Genomic DNA, 21,520 nt, shown 5'->3' on the forward strand with positions numbered 1-21,520 from the left:
ACCAGAAACTACCAGGTATTCTGAGACGTTTCCAGAGTACTTCAGCCCATCCCATGGAGGGGGGTTTGTAGGCCATCTTTTGATGGTTCTAGTGATGCCCTATAGGCCATGGTATGTGCCTTGTAGGCATAAGTGTAGGTACTTATTGTGTTAGTGCTTACTATGCCATGTAGGACACTTAGTCCTATATGACACCTAGGACACTTAGTCCTAGGCCTAGATACAAGTACTTTGTACTTGTGTTTGGGAACCTTATCTATCTAAGTTGACGTGTTTTCTTCTTCGACTCGTCCTGTACTGCACACTCTCTCTCTCTCTCTTCGTTTAGCATCTACAAGGAGGAGTTGTTGCATTGCATTTTTCAATTGCCCATATGATAGGAGCTGAAAATTATTCTCATTATAGCTACTGTACTATACGCTCCTGTGAATGCTCCCAGCTCCCCTCCCGTCTACCTCCCTCGCACCACGCTACCACCCACCCTCCTCCCTTCCTTCCCCTCCTCCGCCTCGCGCCGCGCTGCCACCCTCCCTCCTCCCTTCCTTCCTTCCCCTCCTTCGCCTCGTGCCGCACTGCCACCCTCCCTCCTCCATTCCTTCCCCTCCTCCGCCTTCGCGCCATGCTGCCACCCTCCCTCCTCCCTTCCTTCCCCTCCTCCGCCTACGTTTCTCCCTCCCCGCTGTCGTTTCTCCTCCCCTCGCCTCCTCCTGCGCCACCCTCCCTCCTCCTTTCCTTCCCCTCCTCCGCCTTCGTTTCTCTCTCCCCTCTGTCGCTTCTCTTCCCCCCGCCCTTATCCTGCACACCCCCCCCCCTTTTCGACCTCCTCTTCACCTCGTCCCTTCTCTCCTCTCAGTCCCAGGAGCAGGTACAGGACTGGATTGGTAGTAGAGCAGCGGAGCTTCTTCAGCAGCAATGGAGGGAGGGACACATTCGTCTTGTTGGAATATGGAAGCAAGAACTAGAACTAGAAACTGGAAATGAAATAACAAGACTGAAAGACAAGAAATACCTTGAGAAGAGTGTAGACAAGACACAAGCTAGACTGATAGATTACAATGATGTGACCCATGAATATATGGGCCAAAGTACAAGACATAAAGCAAGAGTGCTTATGGGATAATTGTAGAAGTGCCACATGGCACACACTCAAGACATAAAGACATAAAGACTAGACTTAGACTTAGACAAATGTAGACTAGGAAATAGTACACTTAGTGTGCACTTATCTCCAACACGTCTGAGATGGCGCCGCAGCGCCAAACTCTTTCGTCTTTTGGTCATCATTCGTCTGCCTTTGGAGTGGATATACGCGGAAGGGCTCCGCCCTTGGAGGACCTCAGAGGTAGCGGGCTTCTACAGTCTCTCTCTGGCTGAGGCTTCGAGTTGGTTAGAGAGAGATTACCACCATGGGACGAAGGGCCTTTCCCCTCTGCTGAAGGTTTTAGAGGATGGGTCGGATGATCCGGCCTCACCCTCGAAACCCTCACAGAAGCGCCTTCGTCTGCACACCGGAAAAAATCCGACCACCTCGACATCGACCGCAAGCAGACAGCTGTTTGTGGCCCATCTCTCCTCTTCATGAGTATACGCATTATCTCTTGGAACGTCAACGGGTTCCACTCATCTGGAACCCGTGGTCCTAGGAAGATGATGCTCAAACAGGAGCTCCAGCCAGCTTTGGTGGGAAGGGTAGATGTGCTCCTATTACAGGAACACAAGCTTTCGGCTTCTCAGACCAGTAAGTGTGGGAAGGTCCTCACAGGGCGCTCCCACACCTACTGGGAACCTTCGATTGGCGAGCAGGGGAGGAGTGGAGGTGTCTGTACCTCCATTGACGCTCCTCTTGTACAGCATGTGTGCGGTTTTGGCACCTTGATCCCAGGACGAGCGCTTTGGGTGGGCCTAAATATTGAGGGATCCCGCATTGGCATCCTGTTGTACACCTTTGAATCTTCTCCAGAGTGCTCCAGCCCTTTCTAGCCTGCTTCAATCTATGCAGTCTGTCCACACGTCACCACACCTCTTCTACGCCTATCTTTTTTTTTTCAGGTGCAAAAATAGACTTCCATTAAGTATGAATAAAACCCACATAGCAAGCTCAATGCATTGATACATCATGGCGTGCATGAACCTTCAGGTGAGGCTGAAAATGCCATCTCAACCCGGTGGAAGACTCAGAGAAGAAGGGGAAGTCCCTCCATTCCCTAAGGAACCAGCCCTCCTAGCATAAGCTGCTTGAAAGGACCCCTTAAGATGGCCATCAATGTATGTATAGTGTCTATCAATATCCTCGCCCTAGTCTGATAATAAAGTAAAATATATCCGGATATGTATGTGAATATACCCGCACATCAAAATGCCATAGCTCTCCCATGACCATCCCTATTTACATCCACAACTTTGACAACCTAGAACTTCGCATTCTCATATTCATCATCTGATGGTCAAATTGCAACAAAACAATCGGCTTTTATACCTATTTCTCACATGAACTCTCTCTTGAAGGGGCCAGCAGTCGGCCATTTTGGAGCCCCTTGGGGGCATTCTATACATCCAGCAGATCAGCAGATTAGGAAGCAAAAGGAGCAGCAAGAGCAATGCATCTCTTGTTGTTATCATGTAACATAGCTTTAAAAAGACAGTGAGTAGGTTTGGATCCTCTTACAAACAGACGATCAATGTAGCAGCCATGGTTGGGGGATGTACTCATGCAGCTAAAGATGGCTACTACAAAGATCATCCTTCTGAAGAGGATCCAAACCTTGTCACTCTCTTTCTAAAGCTAAGTGGCATGATAGCAACCCTAGATGAATTGCTTAAGATAGGCTCCTCGCACTGCCAAGGCTGTGCTCTTTGAACATTGCTTCTTTTACATCAAAATACAAATTATTCTCATTGGTAATTTGAAAAATTTCCTTCCCTAAATTGCACCAAGTGTTTGCTTCATGCTTGGATTCTTTCCATTTGCCTCTCAAAGAAGACCTGAGGCCCCGAAAGGGAAAGCCAAGCAACAGAGCCTGTGCAAAAGACTGAAAATCCTCGCAACCCCTTTCCATCTAGCCCTTGCCTGTCTGCAATCCCATAAACAATGTTGAATAGTCTCCAAAGCAGCATGGCAACGGGAGCAAGTAGGACAGCCCCGAACCTGGATCTCCACATGTTCACTGCAATCCCACCATGAATAGAAAGCCATAAAAAGAGAGTGATTTTTTCTTTTCTTATGGGATATCCAGAGTCTCCTCCAAAAACTTTTCTGCAGATCAGCAGAAATATTAAAAGCATCCCAATGAAGAGCTCTGGAGGGCCTCCAATTTCTATATTGAGGTGAAATCTCATGGCATGTGTAACGAAAGAAGGGGGGGCTCCTCTCTCAGTGCCCTTTGTCAACCCACTCCCACTCTCCTGGGTCCCATTGTAGGAACTTTATGGGTACACATCCATAAAACCATGGTTTCCAAGATCCCAAGAAAATGAGAAGAGAATTAGGATCCATGTACCATTGAAAGTCGGAACCAATCTCCACATAGCCTACAGTCCTGACCGGCTGAAATGCTCTCTTTAGAAAAATGTGATCTGAAGATCTGGATAGCCTGCCTCTCGAAAGCACATTAAAATCTAGGGCATCCTCACGTGCATCTCGAATTGCAATAACATGAAGTGGAATGCCCATCCAAGTGGAGCAAGTGATAGGCATGTCATATGTCTCCATCCAATCCACTAGCCGCATCAATTTGCTGAATTCTGCTTGCACTCCCTCTGAGATAACTAATCAGCTGAGTTTTCCTATCCTCTGGAAGCTTCTGAAAGCTTTCCAAGCACCCACAGTGGGGAATCCCCTCTCCCAATTGGACCGCTGCATGTAATGAGAGGCACCCAGTGGTCTACCATGCTTATCCAAAATGCTGTTGTTCCACATCAGTGGCTGCCTATCAATCTCTTCGCAAGAGGAAGGGGGAACCCTCAGAAGAGTACTCCTGAAACTGTGCCTATCTATTGGTGCTCTCTTGCCTCCAGCCTGCACCTCTTCTGCCCTCAGCTGCTGTTATGCATCCATACAGGCTCCCTACTATTCCATATGGTGCTGTCCACCAAATCTTCTTCAATCAGGTCCGTACAAAATCTTGCTGCTGCACAGATCTTTGTTGCAGGCTTCTATCTTGCCTGTAGGTCCCAAAGGCATCCATGTACTTCTAGACATGGCTGCCCTGATTTCATGATGTACATGCTGTACTTGCTGCCCATATGGCAGGCTATGTGCTGCCCATGTGGCAGCCTTGCATTCCTTCTCAACTCTGGCCCCGTGGAGATCCACGTGACCTTCCTGAGATATCCTTTTTTGCCCCTCCCCCATGCTCTCCTCATTTGGGGGCTCACAGATCGGGAGGTGACAACCTAAACTCCAACAGTCTTCGATTGCCAGGGGAAGCAACCCTTCAATCACATCCTAGGTGCCCAGATGCAGCTGTCTATCAAACTCAATCATGGACTAATCTAAGTTTTCTGCGAAAATCAAATATCTACTCACAAAAATCCTACTTGTCTGAGGATTGTAGAGACAATAAGTGTTGCTCACTATGCACTGCTTTCGGAAGCCTATGGCGGGCCAATCGGCGGTAGAAGGCTGCAAGCCATTAAGCACCTGCCATGTGGCAGGGTCATCAAACCAATCATAACAATAGGGCTGATTGGTTGGGTATTTGATAGACTGGTCAATCAGTCCCTCGGATCTAGTTGGCCAGATCAACATGACATTTACCCTATAAAAAGACCCCATAGCTGGGGGTCCAAGTATTATCTTGTGCCTCAAGTTTGGGCTGCATCTAGAGCAACAAGGAGGTCAAATTTAAATTATCTTGTGCCTAGCCATTGGCTGCACAGAAAAGTAGCAAGGAGGCCAACGAATCTAGGGAGTGGAGCACTCATCCTGCAGGCTTCGTCAAGAAGCGGAGTAGCAAGGAGTGCCCAGAAAGGCATCACAACAGCCAGCCCGCTGGAGCTCTTGGTGAGCACGCAGGTTGACAGAAGTTTGAATAGACCAAGAGGATGTAGAAGACAGCTTTGTAGCTGCCATGCGTCCACATCTAGGTAGTACATTAGCTGCTAGATGGTGGCACACTGAGCACACTTTAGTATCATGTTTTATCCATCTTTGGAGCAATCTACAATACATGATGTGCTGTTCTACTCAACTATGCAATGTTCAAGATCTATGTCAGGGTCTAACTCTTTATGCACTTGTGTGCACAACTGAATGAAGTGAGATTTGGTTTAATGCTTGATTCCCAGGCAATTTTCTTCCACTACGCGAGTGTACGCTACAGCAAGCAACCTCCATCTCTGTTTTCTAACAAGCAAATGGTTGTAAAAAAGGATTGCTCAGCTCCACTTACTGTGACAAAGTTGCAGTTCGGCATTCATGTTTTGACTAGCGTTCATTAAGTAGCCGTGGCACATTTTTATATAGCATGTACGCTTAAGGTCGCAGCAGCTAGAGAAGTATATTGGGTTTGGAGGCTCGTACAAAGAGGAATTGGGTGGATATGAACGCGTGATGTGCTGACATCTTGTAGTGAGACATCCCACGTTCAAGTTATGGTATTGTGTGACAACAAATTGGGAACCATTAAGAAAGTGAATGAAAAGGCACAGCCAAACCTATGCAAATGGTAAAGTTGACAACAAGTGTGACATGGTTGCGTGAATAGGTGGACTGCATAAGATTGTGTGTGTCGTCATAACTAATAACATTGTGTGTTGACGCAAAGGTAGAATAACGTAGAACGGAAGTTGCTTCTATTTATAGCATCTAGATCACAAAGAAAGGCTTCAAATAAGCATTCAAAAATCACGATGTGGTGGGATTGAGGCAGTTTAAAGGAGAAAAAAAAGTGACCAAGGAGCCCTCTTTCCTTCCTTCTTATGCTAGGTGTATGTGCTCTCTTTCCTCTCTTATGCTAGGTGTTCTCTCTATGGCTGTTGGTCTATTTGTACTAAATTGGTTGTTAGTTCTTAAATGAAACTACAGCTTAAAGTTTTGATTGAAGGCATCTTTGCAATGGTTTTATTTTGCAATTGTTTCCAAGATTGGAAAGTGTGTTTAGACATTTATACATAGTGGCAGCTTTTTATAATGAAAACCCCATAAACATGAAAGGGACTTTGAGCAAAAAATAGAAGCTGAAGGAGAAGCTTCCCACAAGACCTCGTAGGATTGATGGTCCAAAGGATACAAAGGGTATTGTGTCCCATAGCACACGAAGATTAGTCATTGAGCACTAGGATTGGTTATCTAGAGGATGCTTATTATGATCAAGGTTCATGATTCATTGCAGTGGTAAACCAAAGTTAAAGATTATTTGCTTGAATGATCACATTAAAATTGAGGTGAGAGGAAAATATACGATTATGCAATAGCAATTATATTAAACTATGAAGATGTAAGAATCAAAACCAACGGTTTTACCATGCAATGCAAAGATGGAGAACAATCCTAAGGATGAGGAGCTAAATTCAATTAGCGGGACCTTCTCATATGTTAGATTCTATTTTAAAATGTATGTCTGTTGCTAAGAAAATAGAAAATACATGATAATATTGTTTCAAAACCCACAAGTACGGATATTCAATCTTTGAAAGATGAAAGGCCAAGCGGTTAATCATAGTACAATTATCTTGTTTCCAAGATGGCTAAAAGATTGAAGTTGAAAACTTGTTCATTTGATTAATGCCTATATGGCTAAGATGGCATCTAGCAGTCCAACAAAAGCGTAGGATAAAAAGATCACACAATTACAACTTTGTATCTACGACTATGCGGAGAAGCTAGATTCCAAAATGACCAAGCTAGCTCATGCAGATATAGCTAATAAGAATCCAATCATTGATTGAAAGAAACACGTATATAATCTATATTTAATTGTGTTACAAGGTCAAAAGAATCTTCCTCGAGGTACTGTAATCTCCAGTATGGAGTAAAGAAACTCTAGGTGTGTTTTTATTTATTCGTAGTGTATTTATTTCGTCGTACGAGGATTCACCAAAAGATTCTTCGGCTACTCAAAATGGAAAAATGGTTTGATTAACCAATCAGATTCTGACTACGTTTTCTAATTGTTTTACCAATGAAGTACCTTCTAGGTTACCTCCCAAAAGAAGTGTTCAACATAAAATTGAACTTTTTCTATAACGAGGACGTGATGGTGGCGAAGTGATTAAACCAACGGTCACTGAACTTGGCCTAGGGGTGCCATGCTAATGTCCAAAGCGCACCAACGATTTTATGAGCAACAAGTGCAACTCCTAGTACTATTAGCTTGGTCTTATTATATAGGGTCATTGGTTTAGTTCACTGGGGTCATGCTTTAAGTATTGGCCCACTAGAGGTTCTATATACTAGGGTTATTGGTTCCAAGCATTAGGGTCATGATTTACAAAGTGACCCCCTACGGGCATTAAAATCACGCGCCCTTTTTGCCATGTGTTTGTGTGTGAGCATGTGTGGACTTGTGGCACCTATTTGTCACATCTGGAAGCACCTGGCAGGCCTTGGAGCCCTTCCTAATCTTTCCTGTTGTTCTGAGTCTTCTCCCCTACTAGAGGAGTCTTCAGAAGAAGATGGCAGATTTTTGCAGCTCTCTCTTGGCTGACTGAGGTCTTTTTTGAAGCTTTCTCCGTGACAACACTTCTTCTCCCCTTGGTGTTTTCAGCTGCTGGCATGCTCCCTGGACCTGGGCATCTTCATTCTGGGTCTTTTCTGAACCTTTTCTCGATTTTCTTCACGACAGAAGTTCTCCTTTTCTTCATCTGAAACCATATTCTTGGATGCCTCACTTCTACCTCCTGTCTGGTGCAAGACGCACTGATTTCTGAGGTTCCTGTGGGCTGAAATCTTCATTTTGGTGGACGAATTCATGGTGGATTTGCTGCAGCTTGCTGAACGCTCTCCCTTATGACCTTTTCTGGTGCTGGAAGGCAGTCAAGGACAGCTCCCTCCCTCCTAGCAGAGTCTGCTATCTGCTATTCGACCATCTTCTGAGGCTGTTTCGAGCTAAAACAAGGCCTTAGCTGAAACAAGCTCCTTTTGTTGGCCAAATTCTTGTCTTCTCCTTCTGCTTTGTGCTACTGTCATTCTTGCTGAGTTTTTGGAAGGTTGGATGCCCTGCCGTTGGCCCGGAAGAGGATTGGGACACTAGTTGTGATACTCTCTTCCTGGAGAAGCAGTGGCAAGCCTTGGGCTCAGTAATGGCTTTGATTTGTGTAGATGTATTGCTTGGCATGATGTTGGGTTACTCTACTTGTGAATGCTTGGCTAATGAAGGGAACCAAGAGGATAGCACTGGAAGTTGGTCACTTGCACAGCCACGGGTTGGCATTGTACCGGGTTGCACCTGCGGGTGAGTTCAAGAAGGGAGTCCCTTGTATTTGAACTAACCAGTGAATAAATAAATACCGCAAGGGGCGCCAAGTGTTGGGGCAAATAGGTGTCACTGTGTATGCTATTGAGTAGGGGCATTCTAGCCTCCCTTGTTTTGTTTGGCTCAGTGATGCTATGCTGTGGAATTGTATGCTAGTGTTGTGTTTGGGAAATGGCAATGGAACATGGTGGTTGTATTTTGGTGTTGTGAGAGAATAGAGTAAGATCTACACTGCCCTTTGTCAGTCAAAGGTCGGTTACAGTGGTTCCGTTGCTGGGACCGCCGTCATCAAATCATCCAGGGGAGTCCATGGGCAGCTTGGGCAGAGAAAGTATCTGCTGATTTTTCTTGGTACAGCCACCCATTTCCTGTTATATGGAGCATATAAGGCTTGGTTATGAAGCAGACTCAGAGTCTGAGCTAGAGCAGCAGATAAGGGAAGCACACCCTGGAATAAGAGTGCAAGATGCAGCCCATGAGGTTGATGCATTGAGGCAGCCAGCTCCACAAGTACGTAACCCTGCTAGTACAATTGCATTGGGTGCAGACCCAAGTGTACAGCCAAATGCTATGGCCGTGATGCAAACTCAAATGGCTACTGTGTTGCAAATTTTAACTCAGCTTACTCAGAGCTTTGCTGAGATTGTACCTAATCCATCTCTATTGCTGAGGGTAGAGGCCCAGCCCATACAAGATCCACAAATGCATGTGGGACAGCCACTACCAGAGCCACAGACACCAGTGGTACAGCCACTTGTAGTGCCATCGAGGCAAGGACCAAATGGGATGAGCATGGTAGCAATGCTCAAAACTTGCAGCAAGGGCAGCAAGCCCAACCACACCATGTGGTTCAGCTAACTCACTTTGGAGGAGGATCTATATTTCAGGCCATGACCACACAGCCAGCCCTAAATCCTTTGTATGCTAATGTGGGGATACAGCCTAGAATGCAGGGAGGCACTCCCATGGTGTCTCACACTCAAGCAGTACCACCTGTGCCACCAAACCTAGTTGTGGGGAGTGCTATACAAGCTCCAGAAAGACCCCAAGGATAGCAGCCTCCTTATTTGCATCCCCTCGCTATGATCATCTAGAACCCAGACTGAAGATGAAGGATTACAAGGAGGGAGCGGCAGCAGTGAAATTTGAGACCTTCAATGGGGACATGCAGATAGGATGAAAGCTCTTACCTTTTTGCAGCAATTTGACTTGGCCTATGCTGGAGGCTATTTCCGAGAGTCTTCGAAAATCAGGAAGGCAGCCACATTCCTCAAAGGTAATGCGGTGCCGTGGTGGTCTAGCCTTCTTCTTCAGGGGCAAACACCTGCTACATGGGTTGATTTCAAGCAGGTATTCTCAGCCACATGGCTCACCACTACATTTGAAGTGGATGTCATGACTCAGTGGCATAACCTAAATGCTAGGGAATCGAGGATGAATCTAATTTCTCCAAGTTGGAAAAAGAGCAAACTGAGTTTTTATTTCAGTTTCAAGATTGTTGAACCTACAGAGGAGTTACCTCCTGAAAGGCCACAACATCATACCATTGACATCATTCCTAGCAGCTCTCCACCGAACAGACCACCGTACAGAGTGAGTGTGGCACAACAGGAGGAGATCATGTGCCAGGTGAATGAATTGCTACAGAAGGGGCTGATTCAGCCAAGCTCTTCTCCATATTGTTCTCCTGTCCTACTAGTGCAGAAGAAGGATGGATCTTGGAGAATGTGTATTGACTATAGGGCTTTGAATAAGATCTCTATCAAGAATCGATTCCCTATCCCACGCATTGATGACATCTTGGATCGATTAGAGGGATCAGCCATCTTCAACCGCATTGACTTGAAGAGTGGTTACCATCAGATACGAATGAGGCACGAAGATGTACATAAGACTGCCTTCAGGACTACTTTTGGGCTTTATGAGTTTCTTGTCATGCCATTTGGTCTGACTAATGCTCCTGCTACCTTCAATCGCATGATGGATTGGATTTTCAAAGAGCATAGAAAGTTTGTGGGAACATTCTTTGATGACATTATTGTGCACTCGAAAGATGAAGAGGAGCATTGGCAACACTTGGCAATTATATTTGCAGAGCTAAGGAAAGACAAGCTGCTGGTCAATACTAAAAAAAGTGAGTTCTTCATGCCAGAGATCCATTTCTTGCGACACATCATCTCACAAGATGGAGTAAGGATGGACCCTGCCAAGATAGAGGCAATCAAGAATTGGCCTCCATTGAAGAACCTACATGAAGTCTGTAGTTTTCTTGGCTTGCATTCATATTACAGGCGCTTCATACGCCATTTTGCTGAGATAGCTTCACCTTTACATGCTTTGCAGGAGAAGGCAATGCCTTTCCGTTGGGGGAAGAAAGAAATTGCAGCATTCAATGAGCTGAAGGAAAAGTTATGCTCTGATCCTGTTATCATTTTGCCAAACTTGCGAAAACCTTTTGTTCTTCAATGCGATGCAAGCGGCAACAGTGTTGGTGGAGTTCTTATGCAGGAACACAGAGTGGTTGCATATGAGAGCAGGCTGCTCTGAGATGCTAAACACAACATGAATGTATATGAGAAAGAATTGGTAGCTGTAATACAACCTCTTACTGTGTGGAAGCACTATCTTTTAGGTGCTGATTTTTATGTGCAAACTCATCACCAACCGCTGCAGTACTTTCTCACTCAGAGAAAGTTGTCAGGGATGGGCAAACTCCCTTTCCATTTTTCATTTTCAGATTGTTCATGTGGCTTAGCCTTTTCATGGAGAAGTGCCACAGGATATGCTAGTTGAAGAGCAATCTGAAGTTGATGAGCAAGATGAGGTCTTGATTCCTGAGTGGATTGTGGCACATAAGGATCGGAAGGTTAACGGTAGAGTTGCCAAACACTATCGAGTGAAGTGCAAGAATTATCCTACAAACGATGCAATCTGGATGGAAGAGAATGAATTGGCAGATTCACCACATGTTTCGCAGCTCTGCCTTGAGGCATTTGGTCTCGATCCTACTGCGGTAGCGGCTCATTCCGGTTCGGCAGAGCACAGGTCTGGAGCATTACCAGATGCTCATGAGGGGATAGCACCTCCGCTCCCACAGTGCAAACAGGCTCACAGGATATCTAGAGGTCGCTTGGTGACACCGCGGTTCCACCTGAGGCACTGATGTTGACAGTGATTCTGCCATGAGACTTCTATGATGAGTGGTCATGATTTGATACACTACCATATGGATGGATCTGCAGTCCTACCGTATGTGCATTGTATTTTTGTACTTCATGTGATATTGTACTATGGATTATGGGCTGTTTGTACCTACTATGATACCCCTTTCTATTTGCTGTAATTTTGGGACAGCAAATAGGATAGTTTGTTGTTTCAAGAGGGGGGTATGTCACGGGGACGTGATGGTGAAGTGATTAAACTAACTGTCACTGAATTTGGCCTAGGGGTGCCAGGCTAGGGGCATTAGTTAATGTCCAGAGGGTACCTATGATTTTATGTGCAACAAGTGCAACTCCTAGTGCTATTAGCTTGGTCCTATTATATAGGGTCACTGGTTTAGTTCACTGGGGTCATGCTTTAAATATTGACCCACTAGAGGTCCTATATACTAGGATTATTGGTTCCAAGCATTAGGGTTATGATTTACAAAGTGACCCCCTAGGGGCATTGAAATCCCACACTCTTTTTGCCATGTGTCTATGTGTGAATGTGTGGCCCTCTCTGCTTGACTTATGGCACCTGTGTGTCACATCTGGAAGCACTTGGAAGGCCTTGGAGCCCTTCCCTAGTCTTCCCTGCTATTTTGAGTCTTCTCCCCTACCAAAGGAGTCTTCAGAAGAAGATGGCGGATTTTTGCAGCTCTCTCTTGGCTGGCTGAGGTCGTTTTTGAAGTTTTCTCTGCGACAGTTCTTCTCCCCTTGATGGTTCCTGGCATGCTCCTTGGACCTTGGCGTCTTCATTCTTGTAGGCCATCATCTCCCGGTCGTATCTGGGCCCTGGTATGTGCCATGTAGCTTTAGTTATTGGCACTTAGGTCACCTAATACTTTTAGTGTCTTATGACACCTAGCACTAGTGGTACCACTAGGACCCTGTCCTAGGGTTCCCCTTTATTTTGTACTTTGTACTTTCATTTCATAGTTATTGATGTGACAACTTTCAACGTTCTGCTTCACGTTTGTACCTTCTTCCACTTCCTTGAGCCTACAGTGGTACAGAACAGCTTCTTGCTCCTGGTGCTTATTCCCCTCCTCTGCTTGCCCACCCTTGCACAGCTCCATGGAGGCGTCGTAAGTCATCTACGTTTTGCATCGCCAACTGTGAGAACATTTGTACGATTCTTGCAAATCTTCCATACAACCCTGCATCAATCTTCCGTACAACCCTGCGCTAAGCTTCCGTACAGCCCTGCGCCAATTTTCGTTCAACTTGCGTCAGATTTGGGCGTTCATCCGCACAGCTTGCATGGCGCCGTACAACTTGCAAAATTCTTCGTTCACCTTTGCACCCCATTGGCTTAGATTTGCAGGTTTGCAGTTATATTGTCAAGGACAGTTGAAATTTGGGGCTCTTGTGTCACGTTTGCAGGTTTTGCAGGGACATTTGCTCCTTCGGTCACATTTTTTGGGCTTTTGCAGTATTTGCCATTTGTTGGCTCAATTTCATCTCCAAAATTGGGGCTTTTGAGTGCTTTGACGTCAGATTGCCAATTTGCAGCAATTTTTGGGGCCTTTTCCTTAATTTGGCTTCTTTTGCTGCAATTTGCACTTTAGAAATTGGGGCTTTTTACATTGAGCTTCAATTTTGCAAAGGACAAGGCCTTTCGCAAATTTGCAGGTACCTTTTCTCTCAATTTAAGTGAAAGAATCTGACATTTGCTCTCTCTAGTAGTCGGATTGGTCTATTTTGGCATTTTTGCAAGACATTGCAGTCAAATTGCAGGATATTCTCAGATTTGCAGGTTATTTTGTCACATTTGCTCAAATTGTAGTGACATTTACCTACTTTGATCTAAAATTGGCAGTTTTTAGAGAAATTGACAGGAAATTGCAGGACATTGCAGGACATTTGGTCACATTTGCAAAGTTGCAGCTTAATTTGGGGCTTTTCCACATTTGCCCTCTTTTTTGCCATTTTGCCCTTTAAGATTGTGGGGCTTTTGCCTTAGCTTCTATTTGCATTTGGTCACATTTGCGGTTGAAAGCCTTGAGGCTATTTTTGAATCACTTGGTTAGTGCACTTTTACTTGTGCTATTTGCAATGGCTGGTAACAACAATGATTTGTTTGGCATTCTCCGTGAGGATGATAAGTTGGATGGCACCAACTATCCTATGTGGTCCTACCTTATGAAGCATCTTCTAGTTGCGAGAAACTTCTGGAATATTGTTTCAGATATTGATTTGAGGCCAACCAATGCTCAAGTGGCTGCCCCTATTGCAAGCGCTCCTTGAGGGGGAAATCTTCGTGACTCTTTTTCCTCTAGTACTCCTGTCACTCCTACTCAAGATCAAATCGGATGGGACTCCAAAGATGCAAATGCACACTCATGTATTGCCTTATCATGCAAGAGAATCATTATTCCACACATCCGGTCATGCAGGACAGCAAAGGATGCTTGGGATAAGCTAGCTTCTCTTTATCACGTTCGCAATGAGGCACGGGTTGCGTATTTGAGATGACAATTGCAGGAACTCAGCATGCAAGAAAGTGACTCAATGGATACATATTTAACAAAGGTCAAGGACCTCATGGAGCAACTTGCAAATATTGATGAAGTGGTGGCTAATTCTTAGCTTGTTAGCACCACATTGAATGGACTGCCAGACACATATCAAGGGTTTTCTACAACCCTTAGACTTGTAGCCAATGGAAATCCTGATCACTACTCATTTGATCAGTTAGTCACTTTGCTTTTGCAGGAAGAGCAAAGTCGTGCTAATAGGCAAGCTACTATTCCTGATGTGGTTGATTTTTGGCAAGAGAGGGGAACTTGGGGTGGAACGTGTCAAGTTACAAGCTCCTTCAAGCAGTTGTTCTTGAAACAGGTAGTATGCAATCAAACTTGTCCTAGCTTCAAGAGGGAAAGAAGAAATCCAAGCTATAAAAGCATATACTTGTAGAATTTCCCATTTCTAACCTTGATTGGACTAATTCTAAATCTTGTAATCCATATGAATGGCACACAACTTCTATGATGTGGTGATCCATGGGAGATTTTCACCCAAAAAGTAAAGAGAAACTATTATGATTAGAATATCACCATCCAAACATTTACACCAAGAAGAGTCTAGTTAGTAGCCTAGTTGAAAGACATTCTTAATCTATAGCATCAAGAACTAGCATTTTTAAGATCACAATGGCTCTCTCCTCCCTCTCAATTTGATGTGACGACTTTCAGCGTTCTGCTCCACGTTTGTAACTCCTTCCACTTCCTTGAGCGTACAATTCTTCTTTTCTTCATTTGAAGCCATATTCTTGGACGCCTCACTCCTAGCTCCTGACGCACTGATTTCTGAGGTTCCTGTGGGCTGAAATCTTCATTCTGGTGGACGAATTCATGGCGGATTTGTTGCAGCTTGCTAAAAGCTCTCTCTTATGACCTTTTGTGGTGTTGGAAGGCAGTCAAGGACAGCTCCCTCGTAGCAGAGTCTGCTATTTGCTGTTCGACCATCTTCTGAGGCTGTTTCGAGCTAAAGCTGAAACAAGCTCCTTTTGTTGGCCAAATTCTTGTCTTCTCCTTCTGCTTTGTGCTACTGTCATTCTTGCTGAGTTTTTGGAAGGTTGGATGCCCTGCCGTTGGCCCGGAAGAGGATTGGGACACTAGTTGTGATACTCTCTTCCTGGAGAAGCAGTGGCAAGCCTTGGGCTCACTAATGGCTTTGATTTGTGTAGATGTATTGCTTGGCATAATGTTGGGTTACTCTACTTGTGATATGCTTGGCTACTAAAGGGAACCAAGAGGATAGCACTGGAAGTTGGTCACTTGCACAGCCATGGGTTGGCATTGTACCGGGTTGCACCTGCAGGTGAGTTCAAGAAGGGAGTCCCTTGTATTTGAACTGACCAGTGAATAAATAAATACCGCAAGGGGCGCCAACTGTTGGGGCAAATAGATGTCACTGTGTATGCTATTGAGTAGGGGCATTCTAGCCTCCCTTGTTTTGTTTGGCTCAGTGATGCTATGCTGAATTGTATGCTAGTATTGTGTTTGGGCAATGGCAATGGAACATGGTGGTTGTATTTTGGTGTTGTGAGAGAATAGAGTAAGATCTACACTGCCCTTTGTCAGTCAAAGGTCGGTTACAGTGGTTCCGTTGCCGGGACCATCATCAAATCATCCAGAGGAGTCCCTGGGCAGCTTGGGCAGAGAAAGTATCTGCTGATTTTTCTTGATACAGCCACCCATTTCCTGTTATATGGAGCATATAAGGCTTGGTTATGAAGCAGACTCAGAGTATGAGCCAGAGCAGCAGATAAGGGATGTTCTCTCTTATGACCTGGAAGGCAGTCAAGGACAGCTCCCTCCTACAAGAGTCTGCTATCTGCTGTTCAACCATCTTCTGAGGCTGTTTCGAGCTGAAACAAGCTCCTTTTAATGGCCAAATTCTGGTCTTCTCCTTCTGCTTTGTGCCACTGTCATTCTTGCTGAGTTTTTGGAAGTTTGGATGCCCTGCCGTTGGCTTGGGAGAGGATTGGAACACTGGTTGTGATACTCTCTTTCTGGGGAAGCAGTGGCAAGCCTTGGGCTCAGTAATGGCTTTGATTTGTGTAGATGCATTGCTTGGCATGATGCTGAGTTACTCTACTTGTGATATGCTTGGCTACTGAAGGGAACCAAGAGGATAGCACTGGGAGTTGGTCACTTGCACAGCCACGGGTTGGCATTGTACTAGGTTGCACCTGCGGGTGAGTTCAAGAAGGGAGGCCCTTGTATTTGAACTAGCCAGTTAATAGATAAATACCGCAAGGGGCGCCAAGTGTTGGGGCCAACAGGTGTCACTGTGGTATGCTATTGAGTAGGGGCATTCTAGCCTCCCTTGTTTTGTTTGGCTCAGTGATGCTATGCTATGAAATTGTATGCTCTAAGTATTGTGTTTGGGCAATGGCAACGGAACATGGTGGTTGTATTTTGGTGTTGTGAGAGAATAGAGTAAGATCTACTGCCCTTTGTCAGTCAAAGGTCGGTTACATTTTCCTTGGGCAAAATCTATAAAAAGACCTCAATACTTTGAGACAAGCTAGCCTCTTTATTAATGTAAAGAAGACCGTAGTGTAAATATGATGGAGTTTGAATATCTTGGGTTCATTATAAAGCTTGATGGGGTGGAAATGAATCCAAATAAGGTGGCTGCCATTTTAGTGTGGCCAACATCTAAGACATTAAACTTTGCTACCTAAGATTGTGACAACTTTCCGCTCATTCTTAGGCTTTATGTAGTTCTATAGAAGACATATTACATCGTACTCACCACTAACTGAGTAAACCTAAGATAAAGTGCCTTGTGTTTATTTAAATAATCAACAAGAGAGTTTTGAAATGATAAAAAAAGCAGTTGCCCAAGGGCTTGCGTTAAAGATTTTTAATCCTCATAAACTGTTTTTCCTAGAATCAGATGCAAATAGTCATGCAATAGAAGCAGTTTGATGGCAAGAGGGAAGGCCAGTTAACTTTGAAAGCAAGAAGCTCTTTTTTCTCAACGGCGTTGACCAAGTCATAAGCAAGAGTGCCGGTATTCATGCTTTGAAAGCATCAAGACATTACTTATATGGTTCTAAGTTTTACATCAATGTCAATCATGATACACTCAAATATTTTGGTAGCCCCCAACCTAGGAAGGTAGAACTCATGCAAGAATTTCATATAAAAATTTGGGAAGGATAATAAAGTTGTTGATGCGTTGTCATGCATTCTAAATAATATGAGTTTCATAGCATTCTCACAAAACTCAAAATATAGAAGAGTACATCCAGAGCCTTTGGCCTAAGGCTATTGTGATTAAACTTGGGTTATTGAAGGCCTGACATCTAGAGAAGTCCATACATATGCAAGATAAACCAAAGATAATCCGATTAAGAAAATAACAAGGTTGTAATACCTGACAGGAATGATCTTAGGAAAAAGATTTTCATCAGTGCCTTGATAGCCCATGTATGTGGACATCCAAACATCGAGAAGATATATGAGCTTGCATTTCTTTTGGCCAAAGATGAGAGAGCATATTCATGAATATGTTTGAAGATATTTCTCTTGTGAAGTAAATCTGACAGAGCAAATAAAGCCACTTCGCCTTTTACAACCATTGCAAATATCATCAAGTAGATGAGAGAGTATTTCAGTTGATTTTATAGTTGATATGCCACAAACACAAGGAGGATATGATTCAATTCTTGTGGTTGACCGTTTTACCAAGATGGCTCACTTCATAGTCTCCACAAGTAGTGGATTTGTTTATAAGTAACGTATTTCGTCTAGATGGATTCCCGAAATCCATAATCTCATACAAGATTTACAAATAAAAAACCGCAAATTTGATGCACGTAGGATTAATCTTGAACTGAGTAGTAAGGATCATCCTAAGACGGATAATCAGACACAGAGTCAACTAGACTTTCAACGAAATGCTGAGAACATATGTTTCATTAAGGCAAAGTACATGGAATAAGTGCTTACCATTACTAGGATTTGCCAAAAGCATTCAACCACACTCCCTTCAAGCTAACTTATAGGTTTAGACAGCTATGGTTGAGAATCCTCAAGAGTGCCTAATGTCGTACATTATGTAATCCAGGTGCAGGAGATGCTAGCACTCCTAAAGTTAAAGTCTGTCAAGCTATGGATAGGGCAAAGACTTATACATATGATAGTAGGATTTTTAGAAAACTTGTTGAAGGAAAGAGTTTTTCTTGAAATTCCTTCTTATGCTAAAATCCTTGACTAAGGACAATGCATTAAGTTATCCCAATATTGTGGGCCGTGTTTAATTTTGAAGAGAACAGGGAAGGCAGCCCATAGACTCGAATTACGACATCGTTGCAAGGTGCATCTATGTTTCATGTTTCTTTGTTAAACAAATCTTTACAACAACTATTCATTGATTGATGATAGTGTTTTCTTACAAGAGATGATAGAGAATGTTGAACACAAACGCACAAGAATCCTAGTACAAAACCAAAAGATACTTGCGATGCTCCTTGCATGGCATGGACTTCCTTTATCATAACCTACCTAGGAATTTGTTTACCCAATACGGAGGGCATTCCCAGACTTTATCATCGAGGACGATGATGCCTAGATAGGAAGGAATGTAGCATGACCTTGGACAGACCAATGGACACGAGATCCTTAGAGAGACCTAAGCAGGGTCTTCGATATGAGATTTGAGAGAGAAGCATAGAGATAGTCACGTGCCTAGAGGCAAGAATGGCAATGGAATTTTAATATGAATTATCTATAAGGCATCAAAAGAAGAGTGCATATATGCACAACAAGTGGCAAGCAAACCACTTTGGTACTAGAACCAAATGGGGAATCGGAAGCGAAGAAATTATCCATCCACTTACAGATCGATGACAGATTTAATGCATAATTTGGTCGTGGAGGTGCGCAAGCTGAAAAGAAAGAAAGTCTCAAACACATTTGAGATTATACAATGCAAATTACTGAGGTGAAATCTCACATCAGGTCACAACAGGTAGAGAAGCATATTGGGTTCTACAATCTCCCCCTTATGATAACAAGTACAAGCCTGAAGCACATTTATGCCTTAAATTGGCATCTTTCCTACCCAATCTCATATTGGAATTCACCAACCCTTGGTAAGTTATTTGGAAAGTACCTTAGATTGGCATCTTTACTTCCCAACCATTAAAATTATGGATGCAATTGCATTCTACTTGTATACAAATGTGATAACATCCTACCCGATAGAGGAAAGTATCTAGATCTTGGATGGCCACATTGTCCTACCACCACAGGAGCTGGATCTACAGCATATTGCAACCTTCAACAAAGGACTCTTAAGTAAAGCAAACTCAAGTAAAGCAAGTGTGCAGACTATAAAAGTGTCTACATCTTGGATGCCCATATTATCATACCCACCACAGAGAGTCCTTCACCAAATCAGTAAGGACATTCTTCGCCTATCATCACCAAGGGAAAAATACACTTTTATATTCTCTTGGAGACTCAACCCTGTCTTGCTTTTTGCATTAATGGTTAGAGGAATTTGTGGTGCCCACCTTATCCTTCAGTGATAAAGCATTGCAGATGTAGGAAGAGGAGGGCATGCTTGGTACTGAAAAACAGAAAGAGATCTACTGTTCAACAATTCAATGCATAATCTAAACAATGCAAATCTAGTAGTTTGATGAAATCATTACATACCCACATGAAACTGACATGCTTTGCTCAGGCTGAGTGCCTCTTGTCTGAGTTCATGCCTTTCACTCTTTGTCAGTGGCTCTGCTCTAAAGATGGGGCCCAACCTACAAATTCTTCTGAGTTTTTCTTTGTCGAAGTGAGGGCTTGCCATTGTTGCTTCATCTTTTGAAAGGTTGCTTCCAGAAACCTTATCTCCAGCCATTGACTGTACCTCTCCTTGTTCAATTTCAAGCTGACCATCACTCTTAAAACATACCAAAAAATCCAGTCAAGACAAGAATGATGTAGAGTTGGAACACACTAGAATGTGAAATACAACATAGAATGCTTTAAATTTTTTATTTTATTTTCCGGTGGTACTAAAATCAACTAGGACACCCAAAAATTAGCAGTCTTTAAATGTAGAAAACTCAGAATCTGCACTAACTGCGCAATATAATGCTTGCCATGCTTTCCATGTCCACCGCTCTCTCTTCTCCCTTTTAATAAAAAATTATTACAATAATACCAGAAAGTCCAAGATCAACATGTGAAAGATAGTGATGGCATTACCAAATTTAGTCAAAGTGGTGTGCAGTGCATTTGTAAGAGCATACGGAGTGAACTGACACTATCACTTATATAAAGCTAAAAAGCTATAGTTTTTAAATTTCATCATCCCCCCCCCCCCAAAAGAAAGGTATTACTTGCTCCAAACTTCATTTCTCATATTCACTTTGTTGCACTTGGATTGTTGTTTGAATTCGATGTCTTCCAATAAGGGCTTTGGTTTGGCCTTGTAAACAATATATTTTGCAAAACTTGTCTAAGATGTGGGCGGGCCCTTCCGGCAGCTTGCTGCCCGGGACCGTGTGCGTCGCCTCTGTCTTGCCCTACCTCAAAGGCCTGGCGCTCCCCTCTTCTTAGAAGGCTTCACACCTTTCTCGGCCTTTTGGCTAAGATCAAGTGTAGTATCTGTTCTTATCAGTTTAATACCTGATACGCAGCCCATCAGGTCATATGATATTAACCTAATTTCTTTCCAACACCCTTGACATCCCCTCCCCCCAAAACTGTTACTTCCTCCAAACTTCATTTCTCATCATCTCCTACTCCCAAAAGTATTAGTTGCTCCAAACTTCATCATTCCCTACCCCCAAAAGTATTACTTGCTCTCCAAACTTCATTTCTATATTCACTTTGTTGCACTCATTTTGTTGTTTGAATTCAATGACTTCCAATAAGGGCTTTGGTTTGGCCCTGTAAACAAGATATTTTGCAAAACTTGTCTAAGATGTACACAGTTTTTTCCAACACCCTTCATAGAAGCGAACACAGAACCCAAGAAATGCATGTACTAATCTTGCCAACCAAGCATTGGCATAGCATGGCATCCCAAATCTATTTTTTTTCATATAAAAGACTCTGTTTGAGTCCCTGCAACCTTTGGGAGTTTCTCATACTCATAAGATGTGCAATTGTCCTCCTGATCCATTGAATATGAGTATACTCCTCTGGCAGGTTCAGATATTCGTCAAGCACCATTTGTCTTTATTGACAGCAATGCAAGCCTTCTCTCCTCTCACATCTTCTTATAATTGAAACCATACTATAGCTTTCTAAAAATACAGTTCCTCCATGAATACCCTTGCTTTTTTTAAATGATACATTGTGATGTGCAGCTTCTCAAAATCTTGCATATCCTGTGTTCTCTTGCCATGTGTTTTTATCCATTTGCTAAGTT

General features: G+C 43.5%; 1 protein-coding gene and 1 pseudogene across 1 annotated transcript in view; one reads left to right on the plus strand and one right to left on the minus strand.

Annotated features, from left to right (window-relative positions):
• The window catches only part of LOC147880595 (CRM-domain containing factor CFM3, chloroplastic/mitochondrial-like), a 93,405-nt gene that overhangs the window by 19,875 nt on the left and 52,010 nt on the right, over window positions 1-21,520 (minus strand). The window contains exon 9 of the mRNA XM_087371281.1: window positions 19,801-20,041. Coding sequence (XP_087227407.1) covers window positions 19,801-20,041 — 241 coding nt within the window. The remainder of the gene's footprint in view (window positions 1-19,800; window positions 20,042-21,520) is intronic.
• Window positions 20,712-20,830, plus strand: LOC147880596 (U2 spliceosomal RNA; annotated as a pseudogene).

This window comes from Dipteris shenzhenensis, chromosome 32 (genome assembly GCF_047967505.1).
Source record: "Dipteris shenzhenensis isolate YYH24624 ecotype China chromosome 32, Dip_SZ_1.0, whole genome shotgun sequence".
Taxonomy (NCBI): domain Eukaryota; kingdom Viridiplantae; phylum Streptophyta; class Polypodiopsida; order Gleicheniales; family Dipteridaceae; genus Dipteris; species Dipteris shenzhenensis.